Source organism: Hyperolius riggenbachi, chromosome 8 (genome assembly GCF_040937935.1).
Source record: "Hyperolius riggenbachi isolate aHypRig1 chromosome 8, aHypRig1.pri, whole genome shotgun sequence".
Taxonomy (NCBI): Eukaryota; Metazoa; Chordata; class Amphibia; order Anura; family Hyperoliidae; genus Hyperolius; species Hyperolius riggenbachi.
The window spans coordinates 293,914,550-293,936,579 of record NC_090653.1 but is presented as its reverse complement, the minus strand read 5'-3'; the positions used below and the strand labels follow the sequence as shown (position 1 = coordinate 293,936,579).

The window sequence follows — 22,030 nt, the reverse complement described above, 5'->3', positions numbered from 1 at the left end:
GTGCAACTATGACAGGTGGTTAAGAGTGACTGGATTCTTGTCACTTTTTAGTACATTATAGGTCAGGTCCGATTAGACACTAGTTTGTAATGTGTATACATCAATCAGGTAGGGGGGCATGGCGGAGTGGGATACACGCCAAAAGTCCCGGGGGAAATTACGGATTTTGATGCACAGCAGGGTTATAATCCCTAAAGGGCAGAAATCACATTGCTTTCCTAAATTGGGAGCATAAAATGCTTGAAAACATCCTGCATGTGTATACATGGATCAGCAGGTAGTGAAATTAGAGTCCTGCTTCACACTGACAGACCAAACTCACTGTGTAACGCACCGCAAACAGCTGTTTGTGTAGTGACGGCCGTGCTGGACTGATGCGCACCATGGCGAGAGTGTAGGCCATGGTGGTTTTTAAGCCCATATTGTCGCCGGGCTGTAGTAGCTCAATGATAGAACAACAGTGACTGTCCAGCTGATCGAATTTGGTCTGTCCACAATGAAGCAACAACCTTATTATCTTGGATGTGCCACCCCCCAACACACTCATATAGGTCATTGCTTCATTGTGATATGCAAGCCCCTTCACTGCAGCAAGGTAATGATCACGATGGGCACATGTACATGACTTTTGTTTTGTTGTTGCAGCCGCAGTGCAGCCAGAAAAATTAAGCAGGCATGTACACGCACCAGAAAAATTCTTATTCCTTTTGTTAGTGTCCGCTGCTAGCAGCGGCCTTAAAAATTCAGGAATCCACCTGGAGTCCTGGACCCTGTTGGTGGTGGTGGAGAAGGCAGTCAAGCGGCCTGCAGGCAGAGATGCTGTGTGGGGACCGACTTAGCTTTGGGGTAGGAAGCAGCTGCCAGCAGGCAGAGATGCTGTGTAGGGACTGACTTAGTTTTCGGGCAGGCAGTCAAATGGCGTGCAGGCAGAGATGCTGTGTGGGGACTGACTTAGTCTTCGGGCAGGCAGTCACACAGCATGCAGGTAGAGATGCTGTGTGTGGGGAGTGGGGACTGACTTAGTCTTCAGGCAGGCAGTAGCCCTCTGGGATCCATGCCTTATTCATTTTGATAAAGGCTAGGTACTGAACACTTTTTTGACCTAGGAGACTTGTCTTCTCACTGACAATGCCTCCAACTGCGCTGAAGGTCCTTTCTGACAGAATGCTTGAGGCAGGGTGTAACGATCGATGTCAGCACGCAGAGAGAATCTGATTATTGGTGATCTGCAGTATCACCAAGAATACAGATCTATACCTGATTATGGATGATCTGCAGAATCACCAATAATACAGATATAGTGCTAACCTCTGGACAGCTCTAGATATATATGGTGAGTGTTTGGTGTAACAGTATGACTTTGAGCAACCCACCTGATGAACAGGTGACCCTAAGCAGTACAGAAGACACTGCTATGGAGAGTACAGAAACCTTCCAGCAGCCTGAGACTCTCCAAGGGGTGGAGTCAGGCTGAAGGTAGGAAGGACCAGAGAGTGAGTGACACCTGAAGGTGGATGTCACTGACTGATCTTGGAGACTATCTCTTAAGTGGAGAGAGATAGCTCTCGAGGTCGGGCAAGCCAGGTCGGCAACACACAGACAGATAAAGTACAAAGACAGAAGGCTGATTCGGTATCCTAGTCAGGCAGGGTTTGGCAACGTGATATCAGATATGCGTGGTACCGAATCAGAAAGCAGAGGGATAGTCAGGAAAACAACAGGTCATAACAAATATCAAACAATGCCTAGTCTTGGGTGTGAGGTCCGTGGTCTCTACACCCTGGAACTAGTCTGATATATAACAGAATGATAATACAAGTTCCCTAGTCTTGGGTGTGTGGTCCGTGGTCTCTACACCCTGGAACTAGTCGGAAGTATAACAGATTGATAATACAAGTTCCCTAGTCTTGGGTGTGAGGTCCGTGGTCTCTACACCCTGGAACTAGTCTGAAGTATAACAGAATAATACACAAGTAATCTGGCTCAGTGTGAATTCCCAGGTCCTCCTGGTTCAAACACACTGCTGGATCTGACTAAGGTCTGAGTGCTTCCACGTAGTGATCGCAACGGCAGACAACTTGAGAGTGGCCAGCAGTAACCATATATAGAGCAGTGCTCTCTGGCGCCACCCTGAAGTGATCAACCAATGGTTACCAGCTATGAGGTAAGCTGACCGGCCTGGTCAGCTGATCCCCCCCTTGACCATCATAAAAGTTCTGCCTTTCAGCACGCTCGCGCATATTCCTAAACCTGTGTGAACTAACAGGCTCAGCAACACTAGCTGCACGCTGCTGCGTGCAAACCGCCGCGCTGGACGCGGAACCAGCCGCCTTGCTGTCAGTACATGCCGCGGCTTTTCCGCGTTCTGCCATGTCACTGGATGCACGCTTCCGCGTGCAGACCGCCCGCGTTGGACGCAGAATCAGCCGCTTTTCTGTCAGTACATGCGGCAGCTTTTCCGCGTTCTCTCACACAGGGCAAGCCAGAAGTTGGATGGCAAATTGTGACAGTTGTGACAGCTCTGGCCACAGGTCAAGCCTGCGCACCCAGTAGTCCAGGGGTTCGGTTCATTGCTGCTCACAGTGTCTACATCCACACTTAAGGCCAGGTAGTCGGCTACCTGCCTGTCGAGGCGTTGGTGGAGGGTGGATCCGGAATGGCTAAGGCGAGGCGTTGGACTAAAGAATGTCTGCATGTCCGACAACACCCTGAGATCGCTAGAGCGTCCTGTCCTTGCCTGCGTGGACATGGGAGGAGGAGGAGCAATAGCAGTGGCAACTTTATTCCGTTGTGCTCTGACATCACCCTTAAACGCACTGTAAAGCATACTTGCCAGCTTGTTGTGCAAGTGCTGCATCCTTTCTGCCTTCTGGTAATTTGGTAACATCTCCGCCGCTTTGTGCTTATACCGAGGGCCTAGTAGCATGGCCACCCCTTGAGTTTTTTATACAGGGGTCCCTCAACAGGCTGGACAGCATGAAAGATGGGGTATCTGCACAAAGTTGGATGCCGACCTACTAGCCATCTCCTCTTGCTCTTCCTCAGTGATGTCAGGTAAGTTCTCCTCCTCCCAGCCACGAACAATACCACGGGAAAGGTGAGCAACACAAGCCCCCTGCAACGTCTGCTGTGGTTGTTCTTCTACCTCCTCCTCCTAAAAAAAACACCTTCCTCATCTGACTCCTCTTCCCCCTCCCCCCTCCTCTGTGCTGCTGCAGGTATTGATGACAAATTTGGTTCTGGTCATGATGTTTCCCACAACTCTTCCTCCTCTTCCTGTTCATGCTCCTCTACAGCTTGATCCACCACTCTACCCACAGCACACTCCAGAAAGAAAGAATATGGGAACAAGTCACTGATGGCTCCTTCACTGCGACTCACCAGGTTTGTCACCTCCTCAATTGGACGCATGAGCCTGCAGGCATTACTCATGAGCCAGTACTTCGGCCAGAAAATGCCCAGCTCCCCAGAGCATGACCTCTGAGCGTAGCTGTACAGATACTCGTTGATGGCTTTGTCCTGTTGTAGCAGGCGGTCAAACATCAGGAGCGTTGAATTCCAGTGAGTCGGGCTATCGCAAATCAAGCGCCTCACCAGCAAGTTGTTTCTCTGCTGAATATCGGCCAAGCACGCCATGGCCGTGTTGGAATGCCTGAAATGCCCACACATATTGCTGGATTGCTTCAGGACCTCCTGTAAGCCTGGATACTGACACACAAATCTTTGGATTATAAGATTCAGCACATGTGCCATGCAGGGTACATGTGTCAACTTTCCCAAACTCAAAGCCGACAAGAGATTGCTGCCATTGTCACACACCACGTTGCCGATCTCCAGTTGGTGCGGGGTCAGCCACTGATCCACCTGTTTGTTCAGAGCTGCCAGGAGAGCTGCTCCAGTGTGACTCTCGGCTTTGAGGCAAGACACGTCCAAGATGGTGGGACACCATCATACCTGGCATGCAGCATAGGTGCTGGGGAGCTGGGGGTGTGTATTTGGAGAGGAGATTGCAGCACAAGTAAAGTAGCACTGCCACTCAGACGAGGAGGAGGACGACAGCAAAGAGGATGTAGCAGGAGGAGTAGGAGGAGAGGAGATGGCAGCAAGCCTGCCTGCAAGCCCTGGAGGTGTCACAACCAGGTCTGCTGCACAGCCACGTACTCCCTGCTTGACAGCGGTTACCAGGTTTACCCAATGTGCCATATAAGTAATGTACCTGCCCTGACCGTGCTTGGCAGACCAGGCATCCGTGGTCAGATGGACCCTTGACCCAACTCTGTGTGCCAGAGATTACACCACTTGCCATTCAACATCACGATACAGTTTGGGTATCACCTTTTTAGAACAATAATTGTGGCCTGGTATCTTCCACTGCGGTGTCCCAATGGCCACAAATTTTTAGAAGGTCTTAGAGTCCACCAGCTGGTATGGCAACAGCTGGCGAGCTAACAGTTCCGCCAAGCCAGCTGTCATACGCCGGGAAAAGGGGGTGACTGGAAGAAATTGGCTTCTTCCACTCAAAAAATTCCTTAACGGACACCTGGCTGCTGTGGGCAGAGGAGCAGGAACCGCTCAAGGTAAGAGGTGGAGTGGAGGAGGGCGGCTATAAAGGTGCAAGGGATAAAGCGGCTGAAGATGCTGCACCGGAAGGAGGAAGAGCAGGCGAAAGGTGGCTATTCGTTTGTTTGCTGCTTTTCCTCAGGTGGTCATCCCATTGCAGTTTGTGCTTTTTCATCATGTGCCTTCGTAAGGCAGTTGTCCCTACGTGGGTCTCTGAGGCAGACACACAATAAAAATTTCCACACCGCTGAACCTTGGGATGATGGCACACTGGTGGTCGCTGCAGCAGCTGACCTTGAAGAGCATGTTGGCCTGCTGTCCAAAGGTGGCGATATATGCCGCCGAACACTGCCACCAGCTGTTTTTGATGATGAGCTCCCCCTGCTTCTTTCAGCAACTCGTCTCCTCCTACTTCTCTATGAATCTCCCTCTGAACTTTCCCCCTGGTCATCTTGTCTATTGGGAACCCACGTGACATCCATGGCAGTATCATCATCATCATCCTCCACAGCTTCGCTTGTATCAGACACCCCCAAAACGGCACCAACAACAGGTAATTCATCATCCTCACACCTTACGTCCACACTGATGCCTAACTCAGACATATGAGGTGGTGTAACATGCTTAGCGCCTTCATCTTCTAACAATAATGGCTGTGAATCAGTTAATACCCCATTAAATAACTCCTGCGAACTCTGCAATGGAGCGGATGTGGTGATGAGTGTTAAGTGGGGTGCCAGAATCAGAGCAGGAGGAGGAAGGTATGTCAAGGTCGTGGGCAGCATGAAATCACGCCAGCACGACCTTGAACAGACCTGCTGGCTGGCCTGCCTCTGGCTCTGCCTCTGCTCGGTTTTTTGTCCATATTGGGGGGATGAAGTGAAAGGTATGCACTGACTGCTGGTATAATACAATGTGCAGTCACAGAGATGCAGTGAAAGGTATGCACTGACTGCTGGTATAATAAAATGTGCAGTCACAGAGATGTAGTGAAAGGTATGCACTGACTGCTGGTATAATACAATGTGCAGTCACACAGATGCAGTGAAAGGTATGCACCGACCGGTATTATAATACTATGTGCAGTCACAGATATGCAGTGAAAGGTATGCACTGACTGCTGGTATAATACAATGTGCAGTCACAGAGATGCAGTGAAAGGTATGCACTGACTGTTGGTATAATACAATGTGCAGTCACAGAGATGCAGTGAAAGGTATGCACTGACTGCTGGTATAATACAATGTGCAGTCACAGATGCAGTGAAAGGTATGCACTGACTGCACTAATTCAATGTGCAGTCACAGAGATGCAGTGAAAAGTATGCACTGATTGCTGGTATAATACAATGTGCAGTCACAGAGATGCAGTGAAAGGTATGCACTGACTGCTGATCAGTTTAATCAGCAGATAGATTTGTAAGCCTCTGATTTGCTGTGATGACTTCCTGGTTTAACACATGATCATGACCAGCAAATCAGAGCCTTACAAATCTATCAGGTGATCAAACTGATCATGTGCTTCTCCATGAGTTCTCCAAGGCTGGGCCATCTCTACTGCTGGTATAATACAATGTGCAGTCACACAGATGCAGTGAAAGGTATGCACTGACTGCTGGTATAATACAATGTGCAGTCACAGAGATGCAGTGAAAGGTTTGCACTGACTGCTGGTATAATACAACGTGTAGTCACAGATGCAGTGAAAGTTATGCACTGACTGGTATTATAATACAATGTGCAGTCACACAGATGCAGGGAAAGGTATGTACTGACTGCTGGTATAATACAATGTGCAGTCACACAGATGCAGTAAAAGGTATGCACTGACTGGTATAATAATACAATGTGCAGTCACACAGATGCAGTGAAAGGTAAGCACTGACTGTTGGTATAATACAATGGGCAGTCACACAGATGCAGTGAAAGGTATACATTTACTGGTATTATAATACAATGTGCAGTCACAGAGATGCAGTGAAAGGTATGCACTGACTGGTGGTATAATACAATGTGCAGTCACAGAGATGCAGATAAAGGTATGCACTGACTGCTGGTATAATACAATGTGCAGTCACACAGATGCAGTGAAAGGTATGCACAGCATTACACAGGGGTGGGAGGTATGCACACACATTACACAGCATTACACAGGGGAGGGAGGTATGCACACACATTACACAGCATTACAGAGGGGTAGGAGGTATGCACACACATTACACAGCATTACACAGGGGTGGGAGGTATGTACACACATTACACAGCATTACACAGGGGTGGGAGGTATGTACACACATTACACAGCATTACACGGGTGGGAGGTATGTACACACATTACACAGCATTACATAGGGGTGGGAGGTATGTACACACATTACACAGCATTACACAGGGTTGGGAGGTGTGTACACACATTACACAGCACTACACAGGGGTGGGAGGGACACACATTACACAGCATTACACAGGGTTGGGAGGGACACACATTACACAGCACTTCACAGGGGTGGGAGGTATGTACACACATTACACAGCATTACACAGGGGTGGGAGGGACACACGTTACACAGGGGTGGGAGGTGTGTACACACATTACACAGCACTACACAGGGGTGGGAGGTGTGTACACACATTACACAGCACTACACAGGGGTGGGAGGTGTGTACACACATTACACAGCACTACACAGGGGTGGGAGGTATGTACACACATTACACAGCATTACACAGGGGTGGGAGGTATGTACGTACAGACATTACACAGGGGTGGGGGGTATGCACACACATTACACAGCATTACACAGGGGTGGGAGGTATGTACACACATTACACAGCATTACACAGGGGTGGGAGGTATGTACACATATTACACAGGGGTGGGAGGGGCACACACATTACACAGCATTACACAGGGGTGGGAGGGACACACACATTACACAGCATTACACAGGGGTGGGAGGTGTGTACACACATTACACAGGGGTGGGAGGTATGTACACACATTACACAGCATTACACAGGGGTGGGAGGTATGTACACACATTACACAGTGTCAGGAACCAGCCCGCGGCACACCTGCGTATACGGTTCCCGACTGCGGGTTTGACCAGATCAAGCGGGGAGCAGCCTTATTCGAGCTAAAACAAGGCTGAGACCCCTCAGAACACCTCTCACTGCCACCACTAGCGGTTCGCTAGACACTTCCACTCTACTGTCGAGTCCTCCGCGCGCAATCCGCGTTTTCGTATTCGTGTCAGCTTTGTGCTTAGGCAGAATACAGGAACGCCACGCACCCACATACACACACACACACACACACAGTTGCAATCTTACACTGTAGTGAAGCAAAACCACTAACAGTCGTTCCGAACGATACTGTTAGACTTCCCACTCGGCTGTCGAGCGCAGAAGTGCCCCATACACACAATGCAATTACAATTTCATATGGTAGTGTTGCTCAAGCATACAATTAGGCACGGACTTGTACACAGCTACACTGCAGTCTCCTGTAGGCTATGAGTGTTAGTTTAGTACAGCAGAAGTCAAGCTTATTAAATAATAATTTAATATTCCAGGAAAACGTGGAACAATGCAGAACTTAATATATACAAAAGATGTACAAAAAAACAAAGTAAAAAAGATACAAAGATAAAAGTTGCACTGACTGCTGGTATAATACAATGTGCAGTCACAGAGATGCAGTGAAAGGTATGCACTGACTGGTGGTATAATACAATGTGCAGTCACAGAGATGCAGATAAAGGTATGCACTGACTGCTGGTATAATACAATGTGCAGTCACACAGATGCAGTGAAAGGTATGCACAGCATTACACAGGGGTGGGAGGTATGCACACACATTACACAGCATTACACAGGGGAGGGAGGTATGCACACACATTACACAGCATTACAGAGGGGTAGGAGGTATGCACACACATTACACAGCATTACACAGGGGTGGGAGGTATGTACACACATTACACAGCATTACACAGGGGTGGGAGGTATGTACACACATTACACAGCATTACACGGGTGGGAGGTATGTACACACATTACACAGCATTACATAGGGGTGGGAGGTATGTACACACATTACACAGCATTACACAGGGTTGGGAGGTGTGTACACACATTACACAGCACTACACAGGGGTGGGAGGGACACACATTACACAGCATTACACAGGGTTGGGAGGGACACACATTACACAGCACTTCACAGGGGTGGGAGGTATGTACACACATTACACAGCATTACACAGGGGTGGGAGGGACACACGTTACACAGGGGTGGGAGGTGTGTACACACATTACACAGCACTACACAGGGGTGGGAGGTGTGTACACACATTACACAGCACTACACAGGGGTGGGAGGTGTGTACACACATTACACAGCACTACACAGGGGTGGGAGGTATGTACACACATTACACAGCATTACACAGGGGTGGGAGGTATGTACGTACAGACATTACACAGGGGTGGGGGGTATGCACACACATTACACAGCATTACACAGGGGTGGGAGGTATGTACACATATTACACAGGGGTGGGAGGGGCACACACATTACACAGCATTACACAGGGGTGGGAGGGACACACACATTACACAGCATTACACAGGGGTGGGAGGTGTGTACACACATTACACAGGGGTGGGAGGTATGTACACACATTACACAGCATTACACAGGGGTGGGAGGTATGTACACACATTACACAGTGTCAGGAACCAGCCCGCGGCACACCTGCGTATACGGTTCCCGACTGCGGGTTTGACCAGATCAAGCGGGGAGCAGCCTTATTCGAGCTAAAACAAGGCTGAGACCCCTCAGAACACCTCTCACTGCCACCACTAGCGGTTCGCTAGACACTTCCACTCTACTGTCGAGTCCTCCGCGCGCAATCCGCGTTTTCGTATTCGTGTCAGCTTTGTGCTTAGGCAGAATACAGGAACGCCACGCACCCACATACACACACACACACACACACAGTTGCAATCTTACACTGTAGTGAAGCAAAACCACTAACAGTCGTTCCGAACGATACTGTTAGACTTCCCACTCGGCTGTCGAGCGCAGAAGTGCCCCATACACACAATGCAATTACAATTTCATATGGTAGTGTTGCTCAAGCATACAATTAGGCACGGACTTGTACACAGCTACACTGCAGTCTCCTGTAGGCTATGAGTGTTAGTTTAGTACAGCAGAAGTCAAGCTTATTAAATAATAATTTAATATTCCAGGAAAACGTGGAACAATGCAGAACTTAATATATACAAAAGATGTACAAAAAAACAAAGTAAAAAAGATACAAAGATAAAAGTTACAAAAATACACACACGGATATTTGCGTAAAAATAAACGGGGGGGGGGGGGGGGGGAAGAACGTTACCAGCGTAGGTTAGAACGTTGTTTGACGGGAGGACGCCGTTTTCGACCAGGAGTCGCGATCATCCCTAGATATTCTCTGCCTCCAAGAGAAGATAGCTGTGACTGTTCTGGACCTTAAATAGTCTGAAGTGTCCCCTGGGGCATTTAATGTCCAGCCCCCAGGAACTAATGCAAGTTCCCCGTTTGTGACATCACCAAACGCTTGTCATAATCTTCCTGTGATATGCGAACTTCAAAGGGTTCCTGTTTCAGCTTTTTGAAGGTTGCAGATTTCACAGGTAAGATTGTATCCTGAGAACAACAAGTATCCTGTTTACACTTACAGATTTCACAGCAATTCCATTTCCAGCCCACTATTCAGACTAAGAGGTAGCCGAACGCCTGTGTGGGCTTCAACCTGGTCGGGTAAATGTCTAAGTAAGTGTTTCCTGGCTAGTGGCTAGGTAGACAGTTCCTAATTACTGTCCAGGTTCCTTTGCCTATTGAAGGGGACTGGTCTATTCAATGAATGATAATGGCAGTTCCCTTGATCTCTGCCCTGAATGCAAATTTTAATCTACATACAGACATTATCCAGGTGACACCTTCAAGAGCCAGACTAGCTTTTTAGCAGACTTAGTAGACAGAAAAATGAAAGAAATATGTTCCTGTATTCCTAACATCATCAGCACCCCAATATATCACCACACACAGCATTACACAGTGGTGGTGGGAGGTGTGTACATAGATTATACAGCGTCATGCATTATGCATATTTTTGTATCGCAGACGCATTTATGCGTCACACATAGCGCATGCGTAAACTGAGGGGGTGCAATGATATTGGCGGATACAGGGCCGGTTTAAGCCACACGGGGGGCCCTGGGGCAAAAGTAACTTGGGTCCCCCCTACATCCCTCCCCCCCAGTGAAGTCAGCCCCCGAACCGACTGCTGCCCCTCGTAGTCTTGCATAGACTTCTCCCATGGCCCCCACACACTGTGTAGCTCAGCTGCCTTGTAATAACTCACCTGTATCAGCTGCTCCATCCTGTGCTTTGCCTTCAGCCCTGCTGCCTGTGTCTCCTCCATCCGGCACATGTTACATGTAAATAACATGCACAGGGTCATAGAGGCAGGCAGCGTGGCTGAAGAGCAGAGATGAGCAGAAACTACGCCAGTGCGAATTTTCGCATCGTAGTTCGCATCTACGCATCGTAGTTTGTAGACAAAGTCTCAAAACTACGCGTATGCTTGGACGCGTAGCGAAGTACCGGTACGCATAGTTTACGCCCCTACGTGTAGTTCTCATGTGTATTGCGAAGTAAACTACGAACGCGTTATTTGCGTCTATTTTTCCACGTACGATTGTATGCATACATAATTACGCATTGGAAAGGGGAATGTATGCATAGAAGAGTTACTGGTACCAGCGGTTTGCAGAGGAATTCTTGCGTACATTTTTATGCATAATGGCATAAGCGTCCGCATGTACTACGCTACGCACTGCGCGTAATTGCGTATTTTAACGCGTAGTCTTCTGAAATGCATACGAAGCAAATATTTGATTGTGAAGCCGTAGTTTGGCGAAGCGTAATTACGTAAAACTACGCGTAGTTCCAGTGTAGCGAAGTTGGCTGACTACGACCATCCCTGCTGAAGAGGGAGCACAGGATGGAGCTGCTGCAGGGACAGGTGAGTTATTATAAGGCAGTTGGGTAGAGGTGTAACTACATCAGGCTTATCTGAAGAGATTTGTTGGTGGACACTGGACACCCCCCTTGGACCAGAACAGAGACATACCAGCAGAATCGATCAGTAAAGAAATTAAGAGTGTCACCCAAGAATGTCCAACAAAGCTATGTATGCCATGTTCCAACAAGCTATTCAGTCAACTATTCAGACATTTAAAAAAAAATCACCAGGAATGCACTTTTATTTAGCTTTCCTGTATGACAAGAACACACAGCCAGCTCTAGGGGAAGAGGGAAACAAAGGTGAATGAAGGAGGCTGGTGCACACCAAGAGGGCTTCTGAGCGTTTTTCAAATCTACAGTGATTTGAAAAGCGCTTGGCTAATGTTACCCTATGAAGGTGTTCCCACAGCAGCGTTGTGATTTTTTCAAAATCGCAGGTATACTGCATGTAGCATTTTTTGGAGCAATTCATTCAAAAATCGCTCTGAAAATTGCTTCACAAAATCGCACTCGCAAATTGCTAGCGATTGCTATTGTGATTTTGCATTGCACTAGCCCAGAGAGAGGAGTAGTGGAGAGAGACTGAGAATAGCCTGAGATGGAGCAGAGAGCTTATCTGTATTGCAGTCCCACATCACAAAGAGGCTACTTGCCTGTAATAGGACTCCTGTCCCTGCTGGTCTTTCACACAAGTCAGAAAGCAGCCCTCCTGGAATCTAGGGACTGTCAAAAACTTTTTAACTTGTATAACACCTTATCCACACATGCAGTCATTATAACATAGGGGAGAGACCAGACAGATATTTGCCCAGGGACCCTCCAGGCAAGCTCTGCATTATGCTGTATATATTTACCAGCTTGCCTGCCCTCTAATTGCACTTTTATCAGCTAGCCTAGTGTTTCACTTTGACTTACAACAACAAACCTGAATACACCAAACACCAGACCAGCCCTAAATCACTGAATAAAAGGCAGCCTGGGGGAAGATTGCCTCCCTTCCCCCCTGGCTGGTGTGGGCCTGCCTGCCACTGCAGCTGAGCTGAACATGCAAGCATATAGAACAGTCAGAAAGACCACCTGGGGAGCCCAGCAGAGGTCGGAGGCCCTGGGGCAATTGCCCCATTTTTCGCTATGGTAGCGCCGGCCCTGGGCGGATATGATGAAAGACCCCTGGATATAATGACAGGAAGTTGCATGCCAACCTTAAAGAGACACTGAAGCCAGTTTAAAAACGGCTTTTTACCTTTTATTTATATGAGGCATGTTTGCCCCTGCTAAAACGCCGCTATCCCGTGGCAGAACGAGGGGTCTTTAACCCCCAAATCCCCTGGGGCACACTGCGGGGAGTGGTTCCGTGAGAGGCAGGGCTTTCAGCTGCAGCTCTGCCTCTACATGCGTCTATCAGCGTGTATCTCCGCCTCCGCCCGCCCCTCTCAGTCTTCCTTCACTGAGAGGGGCAGGAAGAGGCGGAGATCCGCCGCTGATAGACGCGCATGGAGGCAGAGCTGCAGCTGAAAGCTCTGCCTCCATGAGCAGCAGAATCCACGACTCAGAAAGTCGTAGATTTTGCAGGGGGGATTTGGGGGAAGTGACCCCTCGTTCTGCCGCGGCATTGCGGCATTTTAGCAGGGGCAAACATGCCTCACATAAATAAAAGGAAAAAAGCCATTTTTAAACTTGCTTCAGTGTTTCTTTAAGCCTCCATAGAAGTGCCGTCAGTCTACCACTGCCCTGCACTCACCACCCCACTGACTGCCCATCAGGACTGGTCTCTGCATTCACTTTTTGCATGCCACTCTTGCTCATCTGAACTGCCGACCTTCATTTTTCTTTCTACATTGCCCACATTTTCATATCCATGGAAAGCTTCATAAAGTTGTGGTCATAAAAGTCATCTTACAATCCAACCTCCACCATCCGTCTCCATATCGCACAGAACAGACAAAGGGCGTCTTCCATCGGGGTATACAGTGTACCATCCGTTGAAGTGCAGTCCTCGGCTCTTCAGCTGCAGACAGTTTTTGGCACCTGTGAAATATCCAGACATTAGTGTGATATCACCAGGAATCCTCTATAATAATCTCCCTGTGTCGCTGCGTCCAGCTGTCCCTGTGTCCCTGTTCTTTGCTACTGTGCATGTGCGCAGTAACGGACAGCTGAACGGGACCAGGGAGCGAGGCGGTTGCGCGCATGCACACTGGTGGCGGCAGGAAAAAGACCTAGAGCCCGTTTTTAAACGGACTTGGGTCTACTAGTTATTCTATAAAAGCTGAGTCTATCCAAAACGAAGATGTAATGAAAACTCTACTTAGTGAAGCAGCAAATCCTTGCTTGGTCGGTAAGCAAACTTTATCACAACCTTTTACTTGTGATATTCAGCCAAACAGTATTTGTCATTGACAAAAGTGAAAGTAAAGCATACATGCATTACTTCCTGTAACCGTGTATGCAGCACACAGCACACAGGAGGAAAAAAGTGTGTGTGTGTGGATGACATCTAGTGGCCAAATAGTAAAATTACATCTGCATACATCCCAATAAATAAAAATACATAAAATACTCCATTAATTAACCCATTACCTCCAAAATAAAACACTTTTATAAAAAAGTGACATAAAAAAATCAAAAATAGTTACCTTAGGGACTCAACTTTTTTTTAAAAAATATATATGCCATGAGGATATATTACTGTTATTTTTGCAAATAAGGGCTTGTAAGTAGTGATGGATGCAAAACTAAAAAATACACCTTTATTTTCAAATAAAATATTGTCACCATACATTGTGATAGGGACAACATTTAAATGGTATAATAACTGGGACAAATGGGCAAAATGTGGGTTTTAATTACAGTAACATGTATTATTTTAAAACTGTAATCACTGTAATCTGAGAAACAATATATTTTTCATTTTTTTCCTTTTTATTCCCTTTAAAATGCATTTAGAATAAAATAATTATTGACAAAATGTACCACCCAAAAAAAGGTATCGGTTGAAAAGGGCACCTGAGCTGCCTGTATGAAAAGGGCGCCGCCATAGACATCAATGTTATTTCTGGAAATATGGGTTACAAGGTGTAGAAAAGGGCGCCCGAGTTTTGATATGGGCTACAAGCGCTGGAAGCCGAATTATTTCATTCCCCCACTATCCATGGCGTCCTGGAGGGGGAATAGTAATTTACACAGTTTTTAGTTTTTTTTGTTGCCGAAATTTTTATATGGGCTACACCAGGCGCCTTTTTTGTAGCCAAAGTTTTTATATGGGCTACACCAGGCGCCTTTTTTGTAGCCGAAGTTTTTATATGGGCTGCACCAGACGCCTTTTTTGTAGCCGAAGTTTATATGGGCTACACCAGACGCCTTTTTTTTTGTAGCCGAAGTTTATATGGGCTACACCAGGCGCCTTTTTTTTTTTTTTTGTAGCCGAAGTTTTTATATGGGCTACACCAGGCGCCTTTTTTGTAGCCGAAGTTGGTATATATGGGCTACACCAGGCGCCTTTTTTGTAGCCGAAGTTGGTATATATGGGCTACACCAGGTGCCTTTTTTGTAGCCGAAGTTTATATGGGCTACACCAGGCGCCTTTTTTGTAGCCAAAGTTTATATGGGCTACACCAGGCGCCTTTTTTGTAGCCGAAGTTGGTATATATGGGCTCCACCAGGCACCTTTTTTGTAGCCGAAGTTTATATGGACTACACCAGGCCTAAAAAAAAAGCCTAATTGGTTGTGAAAAACAAGATATTTTATTGTGGTAAGTAGTGACAGAGGTGCTTAACTAGGATACAGACCTGCTTGAGTTATATGCTCCTTTTGTATTGTCTGAGGAAGTGGGATATGCCTGCGAAATGCATTGCACCTTTTCAGAGTATGTAAAAAACTAATTTTTGTTGTAAAATTAACATCTTTTGTGTCTGCATTTGAAGGGGTAAGTCCACCACTACCTACTTCATTTTAAACTTTTTCCCTGATATGTTTTCACTCTTCTGGCGCCTCTATACAACTGCATAAGTAGTGATAAAGTTATTGGCAAATGAAAGGGAGGAGCAATGAAATGTGAAAATTGCTCTGTTATTTTAAGGGGAAAACCCCTTAGTGATGAACTAGTTAAAGCATGTGCTCTCATTTGAGATGGCCCAGAACGGTTCGTCGGCAAACGGTTCGCGCCGAAATTCCGGGGTTTGCGATCACGGAGAATCGCAAACTTTTCCGGAAGTTCGGTTCGCCCCCATACTGCATCATGAGGGTCAACGTTGACCCTCTACATCACAGTCAGCAGGCGCATTGTAGCCAATCAGGCTACACTCCCTCCTGGAGCCACCCCCCCCCCCTTTATAAAAGGCAGGCAGTGTCAGGTTTTTCACTCACTCGTGTGCCTGCATTAATTAGAGAAGGGAGAGCTGCTGCAGACTCTCATAGGGAAAGATTAGTTAGGCTCTTGTAGGCTTCTTAGCTTGCTCCTGGCTGATTGTTATTGCTAAAAAAACACCCCTCAACAGCTCTTTTGAGAGCTAATCATGTTCTTGTGATCTATTTTTTTTTGTGTGTGTCCCACTGACACTTGTGTTGCATAGACAACCTTGGTAATTCTTACTGTGTGTGCCACTACCAGGCCCAGCACATTCAGTGACTACCTGTGTGTGTGACAGGTGTACATTGTAATACCCATAACTGCATATACCTACCTGTTGTTCACTTCAGTCAGTGCACCCACCTACCTACATGAGCGCACGCAGTGTCACTGTGCCTGTCCGGTACCTGTCTGTGTGTGACAGGTGCACATTGTAATACCAATCATTGCATAATTGTTCACAGTACCTGTGTGGCCGCACACTGTGTAATATACCACAGTGAGTATACCTGTTAACTGCACCTGTGTGACAGCTGCACATTGTATTGTAATACCAGTCACTACATACCTTTCACTGCATCTGTGACTGCACATTGTAGTATACCTGGCAGTCAGTGCATACCTTTCACTTGAATGGATGGCAGACTTGCCCTCCATAACAGATTCTCATTACAGGAAGTAAAGTCGATTAGTGTCATATACAGCAGGGCCTCAAAAGTCAGCTGTCTTGAGGCAGCTTTCATGCTGTCCAGCCTGTTGAGGGTCCCCCGTATATAAAAACTCAAGGGGAATGACCTGTAACTAGGAGGCAACGCTGTACTCGGTATAAGCACAAAGTGGCAGAAATGTTAGCAACTCACCAGAAGCAGGGCCGGATTTCTGGGAAGGCCTCAAAGGTCAAGGCCTAGGGCGAGAAAATTCAGCAGGGCGCAGGACTTGGAGAGATAAGAGGTCACATGTCAAAGTAAATCACCTCTGCTTTGCTCTATTCTGCCTGAGTTCCAGAGATCCCTGCATCTCTCTCACTGCAGAGTGTGTGTGATGACAGCATCTGTTGTCATTTGAGGATCTTGTCCTTAGTATAATGAGTGGGGACATACAAGCTGCTGTGAGAAGAAAAGCATGTGGGCTCAAGTAGTAGAACTTTTGAGTTCAGATTAGTTTCTTTATGCAGCACGCATTCACGGACAGGAATTATCAGCTCTCCTCTCCCCCTGACTAATGTTTATTACTTGGTCATAGCTGTTAGACCTGAGACCTGTTAAATTTATGGTTTGTTTTTCCTTTCCTAAAGAATGACAGCAACTTTCTCTGTGCTACAGTTTAACTCTTTCCTGACAAGTTTTATAAGCAGCAAAGCATTGTTCTGTGTTAGCCATCAGTGAAAGCAGGATGTTTTGAAACAGAATGACAACTGTATTACATTTACAGTGGTGTGAAAAACTATTTGCCCCCTTCCTGATTTCTTATTCTTTTGCATGTTTGTCACACTTAAATGTTTCTGCTCATCAAAAACCGTTAACTATTAGTCAAAGATAACATAATTGAACAGAAAATGCAGTTTTAAATAATGGTTTTTATTATTTAGTGAGAAAAAGAACTCAAAACCTACATGGCCCTGTGTGAAAAAGAAATTGCCCCCTGAACCTAATAACTGGTTGGGCCACCCTTAGCAGCAATAACTGCAATCAAGCATTTGCGATAACTTGCAACGAGTCTTTTACAGCGCTCTGGAGGAATTTTGGCCCACTCCTCTTTGCAGAATTGTTGTAATTCAGCTTTATTTGAGGGTTTTCTAGCATGAACCGCCTTTTTAAGGTCATGCCACAACATCTCAATCGGATTCAGGTCAGGACTTTGACTAGGCCCACTCCAAAGTCTTCATTTTGTTTTTCTTCAGCCATTCAGAGGTGGATTTGCTGGTGTGTTTTGGGTCATTGTCCTGCTGAAGCACCAAAGATCGCTTCAGCTTGAGTTGACGAACAGATGGCCGGACATTCTCCTTCAGGATTTTTTGGTAGACAGTAGAATTCATGGTTCCATCTATCACAGCAAGCCTTCCAGGTCCTGAAGCAGCAAAACAACCCCAGACCATCACACTACCACCACCATATTTTATTGTTGGTATGATGTTCTTTTGCTGAAATGGTGTGTTACCTCTATGCCAGATGTAACGGGACACGCACCTTCCAAAAAGTTCAACTTTTGTCTCGTCGGTCCACAAGGTATTTTCCCAAAAGTCTTGGCAATCATTGAGATGTTTTTTTTAGCAAAATTGAGACGAGCCTTAATGTTCTTTTTGCTTAAAAGTGGTTTGCGCCTTGGATATCTGCCATGTAAGCCATTTTTGCCAGTCTCTTTCTTATGGTGGAGTCGTGAACACTGACCTTAACCATCCTTGGCGGTAAGCCCGTGCTGAGCACGGGCTATGCCGCCAGGAGGCACCGCTCAGGCCCCGCTGGGCCGATTTGCATATTTTTTTTTTGCTGCACGCAGCTAGCACTTTGCTAGCTGTGTGCAGTGCCCAATCGCCGCCGCTGCCCGCCGACCCGCCGCTATACGCGTCGCCGCAGCCCCCCCCAGACCCCGTGCGTTGCCTGGCCAATCAGTGCCAGGCAGCGCTGTGGGGTGGATCGGAGTCCCCTTTGACGTCACGACGTCGATGACTTCGGTGACGTCAACCTGCCCCGTCGCCATGGTGACGGGGGAAGCCCTCCAGGAGATCCTGTTCTTTGAACGGGATCTCCTGATCTCCGATCGCCGGCGGCTATCATGTAGCGAGACCTCGTCTCGCTACATGAGAATTTTTTTTTTTTAAAAAACGTATTTGCTGCCCCCTGGCGGATTTTGACAAACCGCCAGGAGGGTTAATTGAGGCAAGTGAGGCCTGCAGTTCTTTAGATGTTGTCCTGGGGTCTTTTGTGGCCTCTCGGATGAGTTTTCTCTGCGCTCTTGGGGTAATATTGGTCGGCCGGCCACTCCTGGTAAGGTTCATCACTGTTCCATGTTTTTGCCATTTGTGGATAATGGCTCTGACTGTGGTTCGCTGGAGTCCCAAAGCTTTAGAAATGGCTTTATAACCTTTACCAGACTGATAGATCTCAATTACAGTACTTTTGTTCTCATTTGTTCCTGAATTTCTTTGGATCTTGGCATGATGTCTAGCTTTTGAGGTGCTTTTGGTCTACTTCTCTGTGTCAGATAGCTCCTATTTAAGTGATTTCTTGTTTGAAACAGGTGTGACAGTAATCAGGCCTGGGGGTGACTACAGAAATTGAACTCAGGTGTGATAAACCACAGTTAAGTTATTTTTTTAACAAGGGGGGCGATCACTTTTTCACACAGGGCCATGTAGGTTTTGAGTTTTTTTTCTCACTAAATAATAAAAACCATCATTTAAAACTGCATTTTGTGTTCAATTATGTTATCTTTGACTAATAGTTAATGGTTTTTGATGAGCAGAAACATTTAAGTGCGACAAACATGCAAAAGAATAAGAAATCAGGAAGGGGGCAAATAATTTTTCACACCACTGTATTTATATTTACAAAACAATGTATGCATCTCCTGCTGACTGTATATATAGCTGTGTGTCCTAACATCTTGTATACAGGAACAGTAGTGAAGTGTGAAGATGACTCATTAGCCAAAGGCTCACTGTTTTCTTTTGGTTAGCCAATAAATATTATCATTCTATTACAAAACGTAAAAACTTCCTGCTGACTGATTAAGATCTGTCTTAACTTGCCCCAAGTGCTAAATTGTCACTGTGTAAAGTACACCTGAGCTTATGCTAGATACACATGATGCAATTTTCTGACAGATTTACTGTCAGATCGACTATTTCCAATATGTGGGCAGCACGGTGGCGTAGTGGTTAGCTCTCTCGCCTTGCAGCGCTGGTTCGAATCGCAGCCAGGGCACTATCTGCAAAGAGTTTGTATGTTCTCTCCGTGTCTGCGTGGGTTTCCTCCGGGCACTCCGGTTTCCTCCCACATTCCAAAACATACGGATAAGTTAATTGGCTCCCCCTAAGAAAAAAAAATTGGCCCCAGACTACAGTACTTACACTACATAATATAGACATATGGCAATGGTAGGGATTAGATTGTGAGCTCCTTTGAGGGACAGTTAGTGACAAGATATATATATATATATACACAGTACAGCGCTGCATAATATGTCGGCGCTATATAAATACTAAATAATAATAATAATATGTCCAATCTGCTATCCGATAGATTTTCTGAATTATTTTTTCATAGAAATGAACGGAAAATCGATTGAAAAATTTATCAGAAATCAGATCAGACATTGGAAATAATCGATCTGACAGTAAATCTGTCAGAGTTGCATTGTGTGTACCGTATATACTCGCATATATGCCGAATTTTTGACCCCCAAAAAGTGGCCCAAAAGTGGGGGTCTCGGCATATATGCGAGTCATGATGCTAAAGTGACCCTCCATCGCTCCGGTATGTGCCCCCTCCGCTGGAGAGGTACATGTAAAAACTGTTTTTCCCCCTGTGGTATCTGCCTCCTCTCCGACTGGAGCGGATTCCTCCCCGAATCTCCTTCCTGTGATTTTCAGAGCTTTCTGCACTTACTTGTCCAGTCCTGAGCCCCCGTAATGGTGTAAGGGGTGCCGAGTGCCAGCGTCACATGTCCGGAGCCCCGTAATGCTGTCTGTGGGTAAAGGAGAGCTGAGTATCAGCATCACATGTCCGGGGATTCCCTTCTTCTCTGACACTCTCACTGTGTCTCATATCTATGACGCCATCTAGTGGCGTCTTGAGACACAGTGAAGAAGGGAATCCCCGGACACGTGATGCTGATACTCAGCTCTCCTCTACCCACAGACAGCATTACGGGGCCCCGGACATGTGACGCTGGCACTCGGCACCCCTCTACACCATTACGGGGGCTCAGGACTGGACAAGTAAGAGCAGAAAGCTCTGCAAATCACGGGGGTAGGGGGCAGAGACTCAAGGAGAAAACAATTATATGCATGTACCATTCCAGCAGGGAGGGGCACGGACATAGTGGGGGTACATCATTTTTAAATAGCCACAGAGGTACTAGGGTGGTAGGGGGTGCATGGGCAGAGTTGGGGGGGAAATCACATTGAAGAGAATCATTCTGATCCCTATTGTTTTAAATAGCAAGGGAGGCACCATTGCTGTTCTCAGTCTGCTGTAACAAATGTATTCTTGTGACAAGTTTGTTGTACCTGCTTGTCTCTGCATAGCAGGTCACTACTAAACACTCTGATCACAATGTGGAAAGAGGGTCTGCCTAACATTGTTGGGCACACATGGCTGTGGGGAATGGGGCTGCCTAGTATTGGGGTCACATCTGGCTATTTATACTGGGGGTGGGGTAGGGGGTGGGCTTATTTGCGAGTCAATGACTTTTTCCTGCTTTCTGGGGTAAAACTTGGGGGGTCGGCTTATATGCGAGTATATACGGTACCTAGCATTACACTACATCTATGCCAGTGTGTGTAGGGTCGGATCCTTCTACTTACCTGCTCTCTGTTTTGGATGGGATTCTCTCCTTTGCGCTGCACCATAATGGTGTGACTTGCTTCAGTCAGTCACAAACAGGTGATGGTGCCACCATCACCTGTTTGTGACTGACTGAAGCAAGTCGCACAAAGGACAAAGAAGCAGCGCATGCTCTGTCCTCTCGGGCTTCTTGTTATTATGTACTGGGTACCCGAATCCGATCGGATATCTGAACCCAGTATGCGGGAAATCCGATCCGGATAGAAAACCGGAAGTGGCCTTTAGGTTTGCTTCCAAAACGTTTCTTAGGGTAAATGAAGCATGTAGCATCATGTTTTTTTTTTTAAGGGAAACACTAATTGTGGGGAGTTAAACTACAATTTTTTTTTTAAAAAATGGCTGTAAATGAACATCAGGACTAGGTTCCAGACAGCGGTCGTGCAGCCCACATTGTGTCCAAAGTGCACAACTGGGACATGAAAGTTTTCAGCCCAGACACCTCCAAAAAATTACGCAGCAATTGTGTTTGTATTG

The 22,030-nt window shown here is 46.7% G+C and overlaps 1 protein-coding gene across 1 annotated transcript in view; it reads right to left on the bottom strand.

The window, feature by feature from the left end:
- Positions 1-22,030, bottom strand: part of LOC137527990 (ficolin-1-A-like) — a 92,137-nt gene that overhangs the window by 18,777 nt on the left and 51,330 nt on the right. Inside the window, exon 7 of the mRNA XM_068249157.1 lies at positions 13,541-13,668. Within this exon, the coding sequence (XP_068105258.1) occupies positions 13,541-13,668 (128 nt within the window). The remainder of the gene's footprint in view (positions 1-13,540; positions 13,669-22,030) is intronic.